This window comes from Capricornis sumatraensis, chromosome 5, assembly GCF_032405125.1.
Source record: "Capricornis sumatraensis isolate serow.1 chromosome 5, serow.2, whole genome shotgun sequence".
NCBI lineage: Eukaryota > Metazoa > Chordata > Mammalia > Artiodactyla > Bovidae > Capricornis > Capricornis sumatraensis.
The window spans coordinates 23842041-23860534 of record NC_091073.1 but is presented as its reverse complement, the minus strand read 5'-3'; the positions used below and the strand labels follow the sequence as shown (position 1 = coordinate 23860534).

Genomic DNA, 18494 nt, shown 5'->3' with positions numbered 1-18494 from the left:
ATCAGAGACAATTTTACAAGTTAGTTTGTGGATTGTGTATTAGTATATATTACATATTAATGTGGTAAGAGAGCTACTTTATAGTTTCTCAATAGAAATTTCAAATTATTGACAAGAGAAAAGGTAAAATAAATGCTCTTCCCTAAAAGGAAACTGTTTCTCAAAGCTGCCATACTTATTCACAACCATTTATCACCATAAATTTCAACTTGCAGGACCAAAGTTATTAAGGAAGGATTTATGCAGTTACTTTTCTAAGATTACCTTAAATAAATGGAATAATATAAGTAATTTAAACAAAAAGCACTAGCACTAGCAGCAGAAAAACTAAGGAGATATTTATTACACACTTAAGTTTCAGAAACTACACTGTTTACAGAAATTGTCTCATTTCAGTTCAGTTCCGCCGCTCAGTTGTGTCCGACTCTTTGTGACCCCATGGACTGCAGCACACCAGGCTTCCCTATCCATCACCAACTCCCAGAGCCTACTCAAATTCATATCTATTGAGTTGGTGATGCCATCTGACCACCTCATCATCCCCTGTGCCTCCCGCCTACAGGGTCTTTCATATGAGTCAGTTCTTTGCATCAGGTGGCCAAAGTATTGGAGTTTCAGCTTCAACATCAGTCCTGCCAATGAGTATTCAGGACTGATTTCCTTTAGGATGGACTGGTTGGGTCTTCTTGCAGTCCAAGGGACTCTCAAGAGTCTTCTCCAATACCACAGTTCAAAAGCACCAATTCTTCGGTGCTCAGCTTTCTTTATAGTCCAACTCTAATAATCATACATGACTACTGAAAAAACCACAGCTTTGACTAGGCAGACATTTGTTGGCAAAGTAATGTCTCTGCTTTTGAATATGCTGTCTAGGTTGGTCATAACTTTCCTCCCAAGGAGTAAGAGTCTTTTAATTTCATGGCTGGAGTCACCATCTTCAGTGAATTTGGAGCCCCCAAAAATAAAGTCTGTCACTGTTTCCACTGTTTTCCCATCTATTCCCCATGAAGTGATGGGACCAGATGCCATGATCTTAGTTTTCTGAATGCTGAGTTTTAAGCCAGCTTTTTCACTCTTTCATCAAGAGACTCTTTAGTTCCTCTTCGCTTTCTACCATAAGGGTGGTGTCATCTGCATATCTGAGCTAATTGCCATTTCTCCCAGCAATCTTGATTCCAGCTTGTGCTTCCTCCAGCCCAGCGTTTCTCATGATGTACTCTGCATATAAGTTAAATAAGCAGGGTGACAATAGACAGCCTTGACGTACTCCTTTCCCTATTTGGAACTAGTCTGTTGTTTCATATCCAGTTCTAACTGTTGCTTCCTGACCTGCATACAGATTTCTCAAGAACCAAGTCAGGTCGTCTGCTATTCCCATCTCAGGAAGAATTTTCTACAGTTTGTTGTGATCCACACAGCCAAAGGTTTTGACATAGTCAGTAAAGCAGAAATAGATGTTTTTCTGAGCAGAAATAGATGTTTTTCTGGAACTCTCTTGCTTTTTCGATAATCCAATGGGTGTTGGCAATTTGATCTCTGGTTCCTCTGCCTTTTCTAAAACCAGCTTATACATCTGGAAGTCCACAGTTCACGTACTGTTGAAGCCTGACTTGGAGAATTTTGAGCATTACTTTACTAGTGTGTGAGATGAGTGAAATTGTGCCGTAGTTTGAGCATTCTTTGGCATTGTCTTTCTTTGGGATTGGAATGCAAACTGTCCTTTTCCAGTACTATGGCCACTGCTGAGTTTTCCAAATTTGCTGGCATATTGAGTGCAGCACTTTCATCATCTCATTTAATCCTCTCAAAAGTGTTAGGAAACTGAGGCATAAAATGGTTAAATCACTTGCCTAAAATCAGATAGTAAGAAAAAACCAGAATACAAATATAGGCAGTCTAACTTGAAAGCACACAGTTTTAATGTTGTAGTAAATTTCCTAATTCTAGGTCAAAGTGAGTCCAGGCATAAAATAATGCTATTGTCTATAACACAAACCACAGACTCAATTCAATACATCTAATATTGTGTTACATGTTTATTTTGAGGATAAGCAGAGGGACAAGAAGTAAAATTTTTGTTCATTTACCTAGACATCAATATACAGGGTAGTCATTTTTCCTAGATACCCTCAATATATAGTCTCCAAGATTCCATGACAGACTTTGTGCTATCCCAACTGTATGGCAATACTTCTCAAGGGCCTACCCACCAACTGAGGTAAAAATGAGAAAAATAGCTTTTACTTTACTAAAATAAAATTTATTAAGTTTAAAGAAAAACATTTTTTGGCATATAATGCATCCTATCATTTCAAAATTTTAAATATGAAAAATGATCACGATAATTTGTCTAGCTTATTTCACTGTTCTTATTAAAATATTAAACATTTAGTAAAATACTGAAATATCCATATGTGGTTAAATAAAAAATTGTGTGCCCTCTCTTACATGGGGGGAAAAGGGTAAGTAGTGATTCATAATGTATAAAAGGTTAGGAACTAATCTTATATTAGTCGCCCATCCCAACTGGTAGTCTCCCGGGGAAAAACAGAAAGATGCCAACACTGTAACAATGACAACTGTTCAAATGTGACACTAAAAGTGAGTGCGAATCTAGTGAAAAGAACACAGTTCTCTGGGCCAGTTATTATTCTAGTGCCTCTCAGCTCAACTCCACTCTTCAATATCTGCTTTGAAATAACCAACAGAATCCCATCAGCACTTTCCATCTACACGATCCTCGGCCCTGTCTCAGTAGAGCGGCAGAAGGCACTGTAAGAGGAAGGGGCTTCTCTTCAGGATGGGAAAAGGACGCCCACCAGTGCTCTGCCCTCAGTGACCTTGCAGACCCAGCCTGAAGATCACTTTCCTGTGGCCCTCTCAACCCAGACACCACACACTCCTGGTTTGAAACCACTGCCCAGTTACCCACTTGCCTAGAACTACAGGCCAGGTACTGGCCCAGGCAAACCAGCCAACTTCTCTGCATCCAGTAGGCTCAAACTACACTTTCTCTAACAAGGCCTGAACCACAGTCTTGGGGAAGGTGTCTTCCTTCCAACTTTGTCATTCCCTGGAAACTCTCTCTCAGCTCTACAGTATTATTATTCAGAGTTCTTTTATATCTTTATGGTTACTGTTTATTATAGCTTAGTCCTTCTTTAAGTTAAATATCCCCTTTTATAATCATTGTATAGGTTCTATTTACTAATATACTCTTGAAGTCAAACAGATCTGAGTTCAAATTTAACTACGAACTTGTTCAAAATTATGTAAAGATCTGAGCCTCAGCTTCTACCTATAAAATAGGCAACTTTAGCATCTCTCTTATCATACAGTCATTCCTAAGATTAAATGGCATTATAGGTTATAAAGGCAAATGGAGATACTCAATAAATGATCTTTCCTCCTCTTTGCCCTGATATGTAGCCTCCTGTCCACTTACTCTATGTCAAAAAGACACAAAGAAGCAATCAAATGAAAATGTCTAACTCCGAAAATCATAAATACAAAAACAGAAGCAAATGCATTATAAAGCAGGTATATTAACACAAAAGAATTATGACATTAACCTTCCAGCATCTGTCTCCTTGAAAATTCCATCCTGATTGGGACACAGTTCACAGCTAGGGGAAACACCACATTTACAGGCATCACAAAACCAAGGTTCAGTGGAGTTTTCAGAAGCTGAACTCATAATAGAGTCACTCTCTCCATCAACTCCATAACAACCTGAAAAAAAAAAAAAAAGAAGTATGATTAGAGTTTACTTTTTAAACTCACATTTACAAAGTTACAAAAGAAAAAGGGAAAGGAAGTAGAGAATAATTCTGAAAATTAATGGTTTAGAAGAATGATATTAAAGTCAAAACACAGAACTGAAATCATTTTATAAAAATGTTTTCACCATTTCATAGCGTATGCAATGACATAACTCTTTAAGACAAGTTTAGGTCTACTGGAAAGCATTACAGAAGGGCAAAATTTTACTGTTCTTTAAAATTTTTACCAAAAAATACATTAAAATATGAGTTTTCATTATACAGAAATCAGAACTATTGAGTCTAGGAACTATTAATTAGTAAATATTTTCAAGCTACCTTTGTACTGAGCATTTAAATATATCTAAAAGACCATGATCATGTAAAACATACAAACAAAAACCTCTGATCTAATTTTGTATGAATTTGGTTAAAACACAAATTCATACAACCATAAATGCAAAGTACTAGTAAAAGGAAAATAATAGACATACACTTACATAAATTAAGGCTACTGAGCAATCTGAATAGTTTAGACTAGAGATAAACAAGCGAGTTCCATTCACAGTTGAGCCAGTCTAGAGCTATACAAGGTATCTGATCTATTTAACATTTATAATTCTTCTATCTTCGGTAAAAATGTATCCAGAACTGAAATGAATGAAAAGAAGGGTAGCATAATCCTTCACATTTTAGAATAGGACATCAACCCTTATTGTGGCTTATAATAAACAGTACTTCCCTGGTTAATTACAATAGTCATGACTCCTAAATAGTTTTGTTTTGTTTTTTTACCTAAATGGTGCTTGATGTACCACAAATTTCATATTATCTCTCTTTTTCTAGAAAGGAAGACACTGCTCTCATGACAAAATGTACTTTAGAAAAATAATTTAATACACATTAAAAATTAAACAGATAACCTAATTTTATTAATAGTTCCAATTATGCCCATCATCTTTAGGTTGGGTATTTCTCTGATATCCTAAGACACACTTATTACTCTCAAGATAGGTCACTTCTACAAATAGCCTACTATTAACCATCCCAGGATAATTCTGACCAGGTTTATCCTAATTGGGTGGTCTTATTGCCAAATTCTAAGGGGCACTCAAAGTACCCTCTAATAAACTGAAGCTATTAAAAATACCACTATGAGAAACATATGTAAGTAACAATTCTCTTTCAAAACGTTTCACCATGGAGGTAAGTTTCCATGCATCCAATGTAAGATCATGTGACTATTGGAACTGATTAAACACTACACAGACAACAGGAGCCTGATGAAAATTGTCTTCTCACAACCACCAAAGATACCCAAATTGAAACAAGTAAGTATGTAATCCCATCACTTCATGGCAAATAGATGGGCAAACACTGGAAACAGTGACAGACTTTATTTTCTTGGGCTTCAAAATCACTGCAATGGTGACTGCAGCCATGAAATTAAAAGACGCTTACTCCTTGGGAGAAAAGTTATGAGCAACCTAGACAGCATATTAAAAAGCAGAGGCATTACTTTGTCAACAAAGGTCCATCTAGTCAAAGCTATGGTTTTTCCAGTACTCGTGTATGGATGTGAGAGCTGGACTATAAAAGAGGCTGAGTCCTGAAGAACTGATGTTTTTAAACTGTGGAGTCGGAGAAGATTCTTGAGAGTCTCTTGGACTGCAAAGAGATCAAACCAGTCCTAAAGGAAATCAGTCCTGAATATTCATTGGAAGGACTGATGTTGAAGCTGAAACTCCAATACTGTGGCCACCTGATGGGAAGAACTGACTCATTGGAAAAGACCCTGATGCTGGGAAAGATTGAAGGCGGGAGGAAAAGAAGACAACAGAGGATGAGATGGTTGGATGACATCACCAACTCAATGGACCTGAGTTTGAGCAAGCTATGGGAGTTGGTGAAGAACAAGGGAAGCCTGGTGTACTGCATCCCACGGGGTCACAAAGAGTCAGACATGAATGAGTGACTGAACAACAAATGTTATTCAAAGGTTTTACAATAGTGAACCTTAACATAATCCAAATGTCATACAGAAGAATGCTAAAAATTTTAAAGGAGCTACACTATCATGCACAAGAAAAAGATTCCAAATACTAATTTCTTTAAATCATCTAATTGTGGTTGGTGATAATTATTACATTTACCACTTCTGTTTGGATATACATTTTTAAAACGATAAACCATAAAATGAAAAAGAAATAAAATTTTCCTCTTGGGAGTAGTTATTATTGCTTATCAGCAAGATAAGAACATTTTTCAGTAAAAATAACAGTAAGCAAACAGTTTATTTGAAGAAAAATCACAAAACAATAAAAAATAGTGAATTTGATTTCTCAGTTATGTAATACCACAAGGAAAAACACTATTTTCTTTACAAAATAATATTTTTCAGGCAATTTTTTTCATTAGTATTCACATGAAGTCCCAAGATAATAAGCCCTCCAAATGACTATCCATTTTACCCATCTCATTCACCAATATCAAGGTGATATCAATATCAATCATATCAATATCAATATCAAATCATAGCAGCTCACTCTTTTAAAATAAAGCAAAGTTTCAATTCTAATTTTTAAAGAATATACCACACACTTGACAAATATCTGATTAAACAATGATTTAAAACAATGGTTAAATCACCTACAAAAATCCTCAGTCCCTTTTAGGAAATTCCTAGTTTGCAACCTAAAACATTGGTATCACATAAGCTTAAAGAACAATGAGCAAGTGGATAAGTATTTCTTCTTCAGCTTCACTGCCCTTGAAAAATGATCCACACTGTGTTATTACCTTTACAGAGTCTTCAACTTGCCACTTTTCCATATTTCTCTGCCATATCTGTTGTCTACTAAGCTTTAGACTGAAATTCTAACATTTATATCCACTCTAATCCATTTAAATTAAAGACTAAACACATTTTAACATCTTTTTCTTTCTTTCATACAAACAGAATTCAAACTACCATAAAATGAGGTTTACTCTCTTCAACCTATCTAATTTTGAGTAAAAGATACAAAAAGTACACCTTCAATATGATTATGGAAAAAAGGTTTTTTATATGATGAAATATAGAATTAAAAATTTATAGATATATAAAACCTATTCCATTTAGGTTTTTCATGTTTTAAAATGGGTAAACAGGAAAAACATGTTTGCTATTATTTTAGCAAAATCTCAACTTAAAAATCTCTCTAAATTATAATTACTTAAGCTTTTTTTTCTAAGGGAAAAATATAAAGGAAATACATCAAAGCACTAACTATGGCTGTCTGGATATTAGGACTGTTCAGTTCAGTTCAGTTCAGTTGCTCAGTCATGTCCAACTCTTTGCAACCCCATGGATCATAATGCGCCAGGCCTCCCTGTCCATCACCATCTCCCGGAGTTCACTCAAACTCACATCCATCAAGTCAGTGATGCCATCCAGCCATCTCATCCTCTGTCATCCCCTTCTCCTCCTGCCCCCAATCCCTCCCAGCATCAGTGTCTTTTCCACTGAGTCAACTCTTCGCATGAGGTGGCCAAAGTACTGGGGTTTCAGCTTCAGCATCATTACTTCCAAAGAACACCCAGGACCGATCTCCTTCAGAATGGACTGGTTGGATCTCCTTGCAGTCCAAGGGACTCTCAAGAGTCTTCTCCAACACCACAGTTCAAAAGCATCAATTCTTCGGTGCTCAGCTTTCTTCACAGTCCAACTCTCGCATACATACATGACCACTGGAAAAACCATGCTGCTGTTAAGTCGCTTCAGTCACGTCCGACTATGTGTGACCCCATAGACAGCAGCCCACTAGGCTCCTCTGTCCCTGGGATTCTCCAGGCAAGAATACTGGAGTGGGTTGCCATTTCCTTCTCCAATGCATGAAAGCGAAAAGTGAAAGTGAAGTCGCTCAGTCATGCCCGACTCTTAGCGACCCCATGGACTGCAGCCTACCAGGCTCCTCCGTCCATGGGATTTTCCAGGCAAGAGTACTAGAGTCGGGTGCCACTGCCTGCCTTGACTAAATGGACCTTTGTTGGCAAAGTAATGTCTCTGCTTTTCAATATGCTATCTAGTTTGGTCATAACTTTTCTTCCAAGGAGTAAGCGTCTTTTAATTTCATGGTTGCTAGAAATGTTTTACTTCTTGAAATTATGATCAAGGCTTCCCTGGTGGCCCAGTGGTAAAAAAAAAAAAAAAAAAAAACACCTGCCAATGCAGAAGGCACATATTCAGTCCCTGGGTTGGGAAGTTCCCCTGGAGAAGGAAATAGCAACCCACTCCAGTATTCTTGCCTGGGAAATCCACAGAGGAGCCTGAAGGCCTACAGTCCACGGGGTCACAAAAGAGTCAGACATGACTCAACAACAATTACTATCAACCTCTGAGTAGCACACACAACCTATGTGAATCATATTTAATGAAAAATAATATAAAATGTGTCTATAATTGTTTTGAATTATTTAAGAAATATGTACAGTCCAAATCAGAGGAAACTTTCCCCATTCAACTTGTCACTGGGGACCAAAAGACCAACCACATCACTGAGGCTGAGTTACCTTACCTTAAATAAGTATTTAATATTTATCCTATCTCTCAGTACAGAAAAAACAGGAACACAAAATTTGCCATTTAAAACATTTTTTTTCTGTACTTAACATCCTATCACTAGAACTCTGATTACAAAACCTACTAAAAGTTTTTAACTAAATTGAGCAATATTGCTGATGATGAGAAAAGAACTTATAATATGCACGATACCTATCACAAATATATCGCAAGGCACAAAAGAGACAAAATGCTGTTGACACATAAAGTCCAAATGGTGATTACTTGAACATTTGCTACCCAGTGAACGCTGCTAAGGATACATTTTTTCACATGCTACGAAAAAAAAAAAAAAGTCTAGGGCTAGGCTAATAGCAGATTGGAAAATAAATAAAATAGGGGGTGGAATATCTCTTAGAGACCTTATTTAAAACACTGTTGGCAAGTATACTACCTAATGTTCTGTCATGTACTATGACATGCAGGTGACATTTTTCTTCAGACACAGTGCAATCAATATATCAGGATAACTGACATCACAGTCAGGGGTACCCTACTATTACAAGTCAGTTACAAGATCTTGTCACAAAGGTGTTTATACTAAGTGACAAGTTGCAACCTCAAAAGAAAAGAGATTTATCTACATTTAGATGAAGTACTCCAAAAAGAATTAGACAGTTATCCATTTAAAAAGCACATTTGGAAAACTATCTTTTAGCAAAATCTCAACTTAAAAATCTCTCTATAATTACTTAAGCATTTCTTTTAAGGGAAAAAGATAAAAGAAATACATCAAAGCACTAACTATGGTTGTCTGGATATTAGGACTGTTAGAAATGTTTTATCTTCTCCCTGTTCTATACATCTGTCATTTTATTTACTATTCATTCATGGTTCAGCTGGTAAAGAATCCACCTGCAAAGGAGGAGACCTGGGTTCGATCTCTGGGTTGGGAAGATCCCCTGCAGAAGGGAAAAGCTACCCACGCCAGTATCCTGGCCTGGAGAATTCCATGGACTGTATAGTCCATGGGGTCTCAAACAGTCGGACATGACAGCAACTTTTACTTACCCACTTACCCAATACATTATGATGGACAATTAGCTTTTCAGAAAATAAAACATTTAAGAAGTTCATATTTAACCATGAAAATATTTAAGGAAAAGTGACCTGGTTAATTTACAATATGGAAGTCTGTCACTTAGGCACCTGATAACCAAAACCAAAAACACAAAACCTAGCAAGACTAGCTTCCTATCATGCCTTAGAAAATTTCCCTTCTTCTGGATTCATTAATTTTAGATAAAAATTCATTTTGGAACTTTACAAGTAGTGAAGAAAGATCTACATATGTGAATGTACAAAAAAATGAAATTCTAAACAGTGAAAAATACCACAAAGTTAAAAGGTACAGGACAAGGTGGAAAAGTATTTGCAAGGATACAAACTATTTGTAACACATACAACAGACAAAGGATTAACATTACTAAAAAAGAAAATTCCAATAAGTCAATAAGAAAAAAGACAGGTTAAGAAAAAGAGGGCTTCCCTGGTGGTCCAGTGATTGAGAGTCCACCTGCCAATGCAAGGGATACGGGGTTCAATCCCTGGTCAGGGAAGATCCCATGTGCAGTGAGGCAGCTGAGCCCAAGCACCACAACTGCTGAAGCTCCTGTGCTCTGCAGTAAGAGATGACACAGCAATGAGAAGCTCGCACAGTGCAACTAGAGAGCAGACCCCACTCACCAGAGAGAAAACCTGCACACGCCAATGAAGACCCAGCACAGGCAAAAAAAAAAATATATCTTTTTTTTAAAATAAAAAATAAAGAAATGACATAAGAAGTGTACAGCATGCAATAGGAAAAAAGAAAAAAATGGCCACACATATTACTACCAAACTTCAATACTAATAAGAGGTACAGATATTTTTATTAAGAGATAGTCTCCGAAAGATTTTTTAAAATTTACTAATATGCAGTGTTGCAGAGTAATCAAGTAGTTAGTATACTGTTGGAAGAATACAAATAAATAGAGTCTTTTTGAAGGGCAATCTGGCAAAGTTTGTTAAAATTTTAAATGTGCTTACATTTTTATTCATTCTAGAAATCTATCCTGTACAAATTATGACATTAATATATATGACACATATTTGTTAGCACTAAATGTCAGTGGAAAACTAGAAACAACAACAAAAAAAAAGACATTATGGTTGATCCATTCTATAGCTATTAATATATACCATTAAAAAAAGTAGTAACATACCCCATATGTAACTCATATGAAAAGAATCTCAAGATTAAGAAATGAGTAAAATAAAGTAAGTCATGGGAGGGGAATCTCCTGGAATTTATCTTATTTATTGCAAGGTGGGGACTGTGCAAACATGCAAATGCATGTTGCACGCTTGTATGTACGTTAAGAGCCTGACAGAGAGGGCTCTCACTGGTAAAATTTGGACAATTTAAGTATCAGAGTAATCAGGTTATAGACGATAATGAGACCACAGTAACACTGAAAAAGGATAAAAGGGGAGAGGTTCTTTACAAAACAAGAGTTGCCTAATAAATGCAGGAAGAATGGTAGAAAATCCCCATTCTGCAGCCACATGCATAGTAACTGGCTCTGTCAATGATGCTAAAACCACTAAGTATAAGGCTGTTAGGCAACAGGATATTAGAAAGTCTCAAGGTCATTACCCTATAGGTATTCATTAACTATAAAGTATAGCTTTAGAATGGAGAGGCTTGGATGACACTACCTTAACACATCACCAACAATGCAATAAATTGGCATTAAATGCTCTGGATGTGTAACATCATCATAGCACTCTTACCAAAAAAAAAGTTTAAACTGAATCTAATCCAAAGGAAACAATAAAACAAATCCAGATTGAGGGATACTCTACACAACATTTTAAAAAACCTTTTGATCCTTCAACAAGTCAACATAAATGATACAAAAAGACAGGAACTTGTTTTAGATTAAGACACTGACAGGCCACAAAATGCAGTGCATGGTACGTGACTGTGTCCTGGATGGTAGGAGGAGGGGAGAGCTGTGATAACAGAGGCATAGAGGGTACAAGAGGAGTTTGCATATTATTGACTACTGATCTTTTCGAAAAATACGTTTCTGTATGTGTACGCACATGAGATGTTGCCTTCTACTATGTGAGCTGTTTGCTTTAGGGACGATTACAAAGACTCAAATGAGAAAAGCATGAGGCTGCTTTATTGGCAAGCTGTGTTTTCCCTCCTCTATCCTTCTGAATAAGCTGGTGTTAAATGTAACCAATGGTAGTCTCAAAAATAATGAAGTGTAGATACCCTGGTAAGCCTTATTGAGCCATTCCTTCATATTATCAATGGAGCTAATGGTTTAATGTTCACATGAAACACCCTGGGATCAGTCATAATACAGATTCTGATTTGGAAGGTTAGGGACTTGGCCTGTGATTATGCTTTTCTAACAAGCGTCCAGGTGATACGGATGGTACCAGTTAATGCTGTGATCTGTGGACCACACTTTTCAGTAGCACAACTTTTAAAAAAACTACTGAAATAGGTAAAAGTGACACTTTCATTTAACTTTAAACCTTATTTACTTTAGATGCAGCAATAGTTCAAGTATACAATGCTGCTGCTCCTGCTAAGTCGCTTCAGTCATGTCCAATTCTGTGTGACCCCATAGACGGCAGCCCAACAGGCTCCCCCGTCCCTGGGATTCTCCAGGCAAGAACGCTGGAGTGGGTTGCCATTTCCTTCTCCAATGCATGAAAGTGAAAAGTGAAAGTGAAGTCGCTCAGTCGTGTCCAACTCCTAGCGACCCCATGGACTGCAGCCTACCAGGCTCCTCCATCCATGGGATTTTCCAGGCAAGAGTACTGGAGTGGGGTGCCATTGTCTTCTCCAGTATACAGTGAGAAAGACCTTAAAAACTAAAATAATTAAGTGGCCATAAAAGCTCCTATTCAGATAAATAAGTAAAGGACTGAAACTTTACTTCTGACAGGCTGCTGACCTTATTTTCGAGGAATACAAAATGCAAAGTTAAAAAGAAATAGAAATGTTGGTGAGTATGTGGAGAAATAGAAATGTTGGTGAGTATGTGGAGAAATAGAAATGTTGGTGAGTTGTACACTGTTGGTGGCATGGTAAATTGGCACGGTCACTATGGAAAACAGTATAGATGTTCCTCAAAAAACTAAAATACATCCAAAGAAAACAAAAACAAATTAGAAAAGATACATGCACCCCAATGTTCATAGCAGCATTACTTACAATAGCCAAGATATGGAAGCAACCTAAAAGTACATCAACAGATGAACTGATACAGATCTGGTATACACAACAGAATATTACTCAGCCATTCAAAAGAATGAAATTCTGCTATTTGCAACAATGTGGATGGACCTACAGAGTACTACGTGTACGGGAATAAGTCAGATGGAAAAAGACAAATACTCTATGTTATCACTTATATGTGAAATCTAAAAAAAATAAACAAATGTATACAAAAAAATAGAAATACACTCAATATATAGAGAACAAACTCATGGTTACCAGCAGGGAGAGGAAAAGTGGGAGGGGCCAGATAACCATAGGGGAATAAGACATACAAGCTACTATATATAAAATAAACAAGTAACAAGGATTCATCGTATAGTACAGCCATTAAATATAGCCAGTATTTTTGAAAAATTTTAAATGGATTATAGTCTATACAAATAATGAATCAATATTTTGTACATCTGAAGTTAGTATCATATTATAAAGCAACTTTACTTCAAAAAATAAGCAAACAACAGGTCAGAAGAGAGAGTTCATGGTGATCTGTAAAGGAAATGCAGGAGATGCAGACTGGAGTCCAAAAGTAAGCAGCTACAGTGAAAGAGCTGCTTTACTGTCATAGCTGTGGGACACTGAGACCACAAGGCTGTCGCAGACTGACTGACAGCAGCAAGACATCACCCTCAAATACATTCAAACGTTTCTAAGGACCAGGCAACTATCAAATACGCGTAAGGGATTTAACAGAAGAGAGTGGCAAACTGAAGATTCTAGGCTTCATCAGCCCCATTCAACTCTAGGAAATTATTACCATAAAAGTGAAAACCAACTGCTGTCAGAACTTCAAGAGAAGTTCAAATTCCTAAATATGTAAAATAACATCTTCAGTTTTTAAATGTTAACAATCAATTCAATTTCTTAAAATCATTGTGCTAGCCTTAAAAAGGAGAAGGAAATGGCAACCCACTCCAGTGTTCTTGCCTGGAGAATCTCAGGGACGGGGGAGCCTAGTGGGCTGGCGGCTCTGGGGTCGCAGAGTCGGACACGACTGAAGCGACTTAGCAGCAGCAGCCTTAAATATCCATGGTCAAAACCATGACCTATGAAGTAGAGGCATTACCCTCACATGATGAATAGTCAGTAACACTAACAGTACTAGTCATGCCTGCATCTCACATCAGGACTGACAGTCACTCACACAAGCAGCGGTAACACATCTGTGACCATCAGTGGTGATCAGCACGACAAACAATGGCAGCACAGCTGCTACTTTTGATGTTCACCTATTCTGCAACTTCTCCAAGAAATCTGAACCACTCTTAGAGAAAAAAAAGAACTCATACGCACAATCATGTTGACTGGTCCAAGGTTATAATCATTACCACTAATCTCAAGTAGTCCGTTATTGCTGTCTGGTAATATATACACACATATATTATATACACACACATATAACATGGGTGAATATGTAAGTATACACAAACACACAATATTATGTACGTATTCCCCTAATCCATTTATTCCCCCAAATAACTATTTTATACCAACCTCTCACTCCTCAAATCTCCAATGTCTTCCCACCTCTACATTCTGCTAATGGCTGCTTCCTATTTCACTGAGAAAATAAGCATTCAATTCCACATGTTCTAACCACCACATCCAACATCCTACCTACGTCTGTATCCATACATTCTCTTCTTCTAGTTACTATGCCAACTTTTATCTATTAAATCTCTTCCCTTGTGTTGGATCCTATTCCTTATAGCCTTGTACTCAAAAGACTTGCTCCAGCAACTATTCCTTTTTCTTTCCTGACATCAATTGCTAACTTTCCATTTCCACTGGTTCCTTCCATCCATACACTAGCATCTGTCTCTGTGGGAGGCAGCCTCTAAGATGGCCCCCAGTATTAATATTCTTGGAATGTCCCCTCCTACATTTGACTAAGGTTGGTGCTATGCGAACAATGTAGCAGAATTGACAGTACATGCATAATGTCACCCTGCTTATTTAACTTCTATGCAGAGTCCATCATGAGAAACGCTGGGCTGGAGGAAGCACAAGCTGGAATCAAGACTGCTGGGATAAATATCTATAACCTCAGATACGCAGATGACACCACCCTTATGGAAGAAAGTGAAGACGAACTAAAAAGCCTCTTGATAAAAGTGAAAGAGGAGTGAAAAAGTTGGCTTAAAGCTCAACATTCAGAAAACGAAGATCATGGCATCTGGTCCTATCACTTCATGGGAAATAGATGGGGAAACAGTGGAAACAGTGTCAGACTTTATTTTGGGGGGCTCCAAAATCACTGCAGATGGTGACTGCAGCCATGAAATTAAAAGACGCTTACTCCTTGGAAGGAAAGTTATGACCAACCGAGATAGCATATTCAAAAGCAGAGACATTACTTTGCCTACAAAGGTCCATCTAGTTAAGGCTATGGTTTTTCCAGTGGTCATGTATGGATTTGAGAGTTGGACTGTGAAGAAAGCTCAGTGCCGAAGAATTGATGCTTTTGAACTGTGGTGTTGGAGAAGACTCTTTTGAGAGTCCCTCGGACTGCGAGGAGATCAGTCCTGGGTGTTCATCAGAAGGACTGATGCTAAAGCTGAAACTCCAGTACTTTGGCCACCTCATGCGAAGAGTTGACTCATTGGAAAAGACTGATGCTGGGAGGGACTGGGGGCAGGAGGAGAAGGGGACAACAGAGGATGAGATGGCTGGATGGCATCACTGACTCGATGGACATGAGTTTGGGTAAACTCTGGGAGTTGGTGATGGACAGGGAGGCCTGGCATGCTGCGATTCATGGGGTCACAAAGAGTCGGACACGACTAAGCGACTGAACTGAACTGAACCACGTTAACTAATCCCATATTTTCCCCCTTGCTTCTATGTATTTTACATTTTTAATAAACCATGTGACATAAGCATTTTGCCTGTAAGCCTTGTTTCCCATAACCTTTGCGATGACTTCCCTGGTAGTGACTTGGAGTTTACCATGCATTAGGGTCATTTCCCATAAGCCAGGTTTCATCTTACTCTAAAAACAGTGTTTGACAGTTACAATCTATTTTGGAAACTTTTCATTACTCCAGGCCACTACTCAAGGCTCTTCTCCAATCTCACTGGCCCTGTGCTCCTCCACTCCTCTTGAAGTGCTCAAAGCACTATGCCATTCCCTAGACAGCACATTCAGGCTCACAGTTTTAAACATCTGCAGGCTGATCAGTCTCAAATTTACCTCACCAGCCCCTATATCTTACCTCAACTCTAAAAGCTTAAAACCAGACTTGTACTATCTACCTGTAAACCTATTCCTCTGTTGGATCATTGCTATGGTCTCCAAAATGGTCTCCCTGATTCCCACTTTAGACACACTTCAGTCTGCTCTCACCCCAGCAGTGATTCTTCCAAAACATTAATCATATCATAGTGATCCTCTGCTTAAAGTTCACCCAGCTCTTCCCATATCCATCTCAGTATAATCTGAAATCTATGACCTACAAAGCCCCACCTGGTTTGCCCTTATCTCTGCCTCCACCACTAAGCAGCTCACTCCCTCAGTTCTAGCCACACTAACCTCCACGTCATCATACAAACACTCCAGACATGTTCCTACTTCAACATCTTTACAGTAACTACCCCCTCATTCTGGAGTGCTCTTTCCCCAGATATTCACATGGCTTGCTTACTCACATGCTTCAGGTCACTGCTCAGAGATCACCTTATCAGAGAGGATTTTCCTTATAAGCTTTTATAAATAGCCCACTCAACAACCCCCATTCATAGCATTCCTAATATTCCTTTTCCTACTTTATTTTTCCCCACAGTCCAGACCACCACCTGATATATATTACTGTATTATATTTTCATTCCTGTCTCTTACTATGCATTAAGCTCCATAAGGTCAGCACTGTCTGTATTGTTTATTTTACATGCCTGAAACCTACAGAATGCCTAGCACTCAGAAAGTTCTAAACAAACACTACTGAAAAAAAAAAAAACAGAAATAACAGCAACAGGAGACATTCCCACAGTGAGTCTTAGCGGCAAGGGCAGGGAGCTTCATATGAAGACAAGAGGATTGGTTAAAGAAGTCCAAGCCCCACAAGTCTCAGAAGTCCAGCGGACACCCGAAACTATTTGGGAGGAGGTGGCAATACCAGAAAGGCAGGTAAGGGCAAGGCCACAGAAACACTGTTTTTCAGTAGGTCATGAGAGCACAAGATAACTTCAGAGGCACTTCTGCCAAAAGCATCAGGTTAGCACCTGAACCTAATCAGGAGAAAACGTAAGAAAATCCCAATATTGAGGACATCCTATCAAAGAACTGGCCTGTATTCTTCAAAAATGTCAAAGGCATGAACCACAAAGACTTAAAATATGTTCTAGATTAAAGGAAACTAAATAGATATGACAACTGACTGCAACTCATAATCCTGGATTTTATTTTGCTAGAATCAATATCATTGGGATGATTGGCAAAATGTGAATACAGTCATAGACTAGATAACAGTTTTCTACCCATGGTGATTTCCTGACTTTGATAATTATGTGCCTTTGTAAGAGAATGAATGTCCTTGATCTTTGTTCTTAAGAAATACACAGTAAGGCACTAGAGGCAGAGCTGAACATTTTGTCTACAGTTTACTCTCAGAGGTGAGGGAAATTTTTTATATGAGAGAAGATAAAACATATATAGCAAGATATCACCATCTGGCAAATCTTAGTGAAGAGCATACAAATTCACAAGTCAGAAATTATCTCAAAATAAAAAATTTTAAATAAAATACAACAAAAATTACATTAAAAAGGTTCAAAATTCATAATCAGGAAAAATACTTTCAATGTATTACAATGGCTATTTCAGATTCTAAAAGATGATCTCTACAAATTCCCCTTTCAACTTAAAAATTATAACTATGAAAGAAGAAACTATATACCACTTGACTCAACTGTACCTTTTTCAAAAATGCACTCTACTATACGAACATACTAGATTTTTTCCTATACCTAAATTTCAATTAAAAACTAGAAATAATGCCATGAAAGAAAATATCATAGTATTGACCTTCAAAGAAATAATGATTTATATATAGTAATAATCTACTTTGATTATTTTAAAACACATTTTAAATGAACCTAATCTGAAAAAATAATACCCATCATAATTTGAAAATTCAGTACGTCTTATTTCAGGTTAAGTATAATAAAATATTATAGAAAAATTAGTATAGTACATATGTAAAACAGCTGATATTACTTATACAAATGCAGTGTCAACCAGTCATTTCTAAAAGGAAGCAAAACAAAGCAAAATTACCTTCATGAACTGTAATGCCACAATTGTCACACTGAATTATTTCATCAGCATCCTCACTATTATCTCCAAGACAAACACAGCAAATCAGAATATGGTCCATTTTTTGAGAACTCCAGTTTTGACTCTTCTCAAGAATCAGCGAGTCCTAATAATAAAATATCAGAAAATCACATATTTAAAAGGTAATTTTCATAAAATTCTCACCTTAAATCATTTTGTGCATTTCCAAAATTATGCTGCATACTCCATTACTTTAGGAATTCCCAAGTGCACCACATTTAAGAAGTATATCTCTGTTAAAGGACCCTCTAAGAACCCTCTCTCTAATTTTCCACTTCTCTCCAAGTTTTATATTCTCTCTTCCCAAGTAAATATAAAACCAAGCTTATAACCAACAGCTCTTCATCTGCTTTGCCATTCTGGATATAGCCTGAGCCCTGAAACTTGGAGAAAGGTAAAATTAATCCACAAATAATCACTAATTCTATATGCTTCTTAAAAATGTAAGAATGGTGCCTACACTTAGCAAGCTTATAATCCTATCTAGGGGAGACAAGACACACACATATTAAA

General features: G+C 37.4%; 1 protein-coding gene across 3 annotated transcripts in view; it reads right to left on the bottom strand.

Moving 5' to 3' along the window:
* Nucleotides 1-18494, bottom strand: part of PHF14 (PHD finger protein 14) — a 195722-nt gene that overhangs the window by 162184 nt on the left and 15044 nt on the right. For all 3 annotated transcript variants that reach the window (XM_068972674.1, XM_068972675.1, XM_068972676.1), the window contains exons 4-5: nucleotides 17922-18066; nucleotides 3573-3732 (exon numbers count right to left, since the gene is read on the bottom strand). In XM_068972674.1, coding sequence (XP_068828775.1) covers nucleotides 3573-3732; nucleotides 17922-18066 — 305 coding nt within the window. The remainder of the gene's footprint in view (nucleotides 1-3572; nucleotides 3733-17921; nucleotides 18067-18494) is intronic.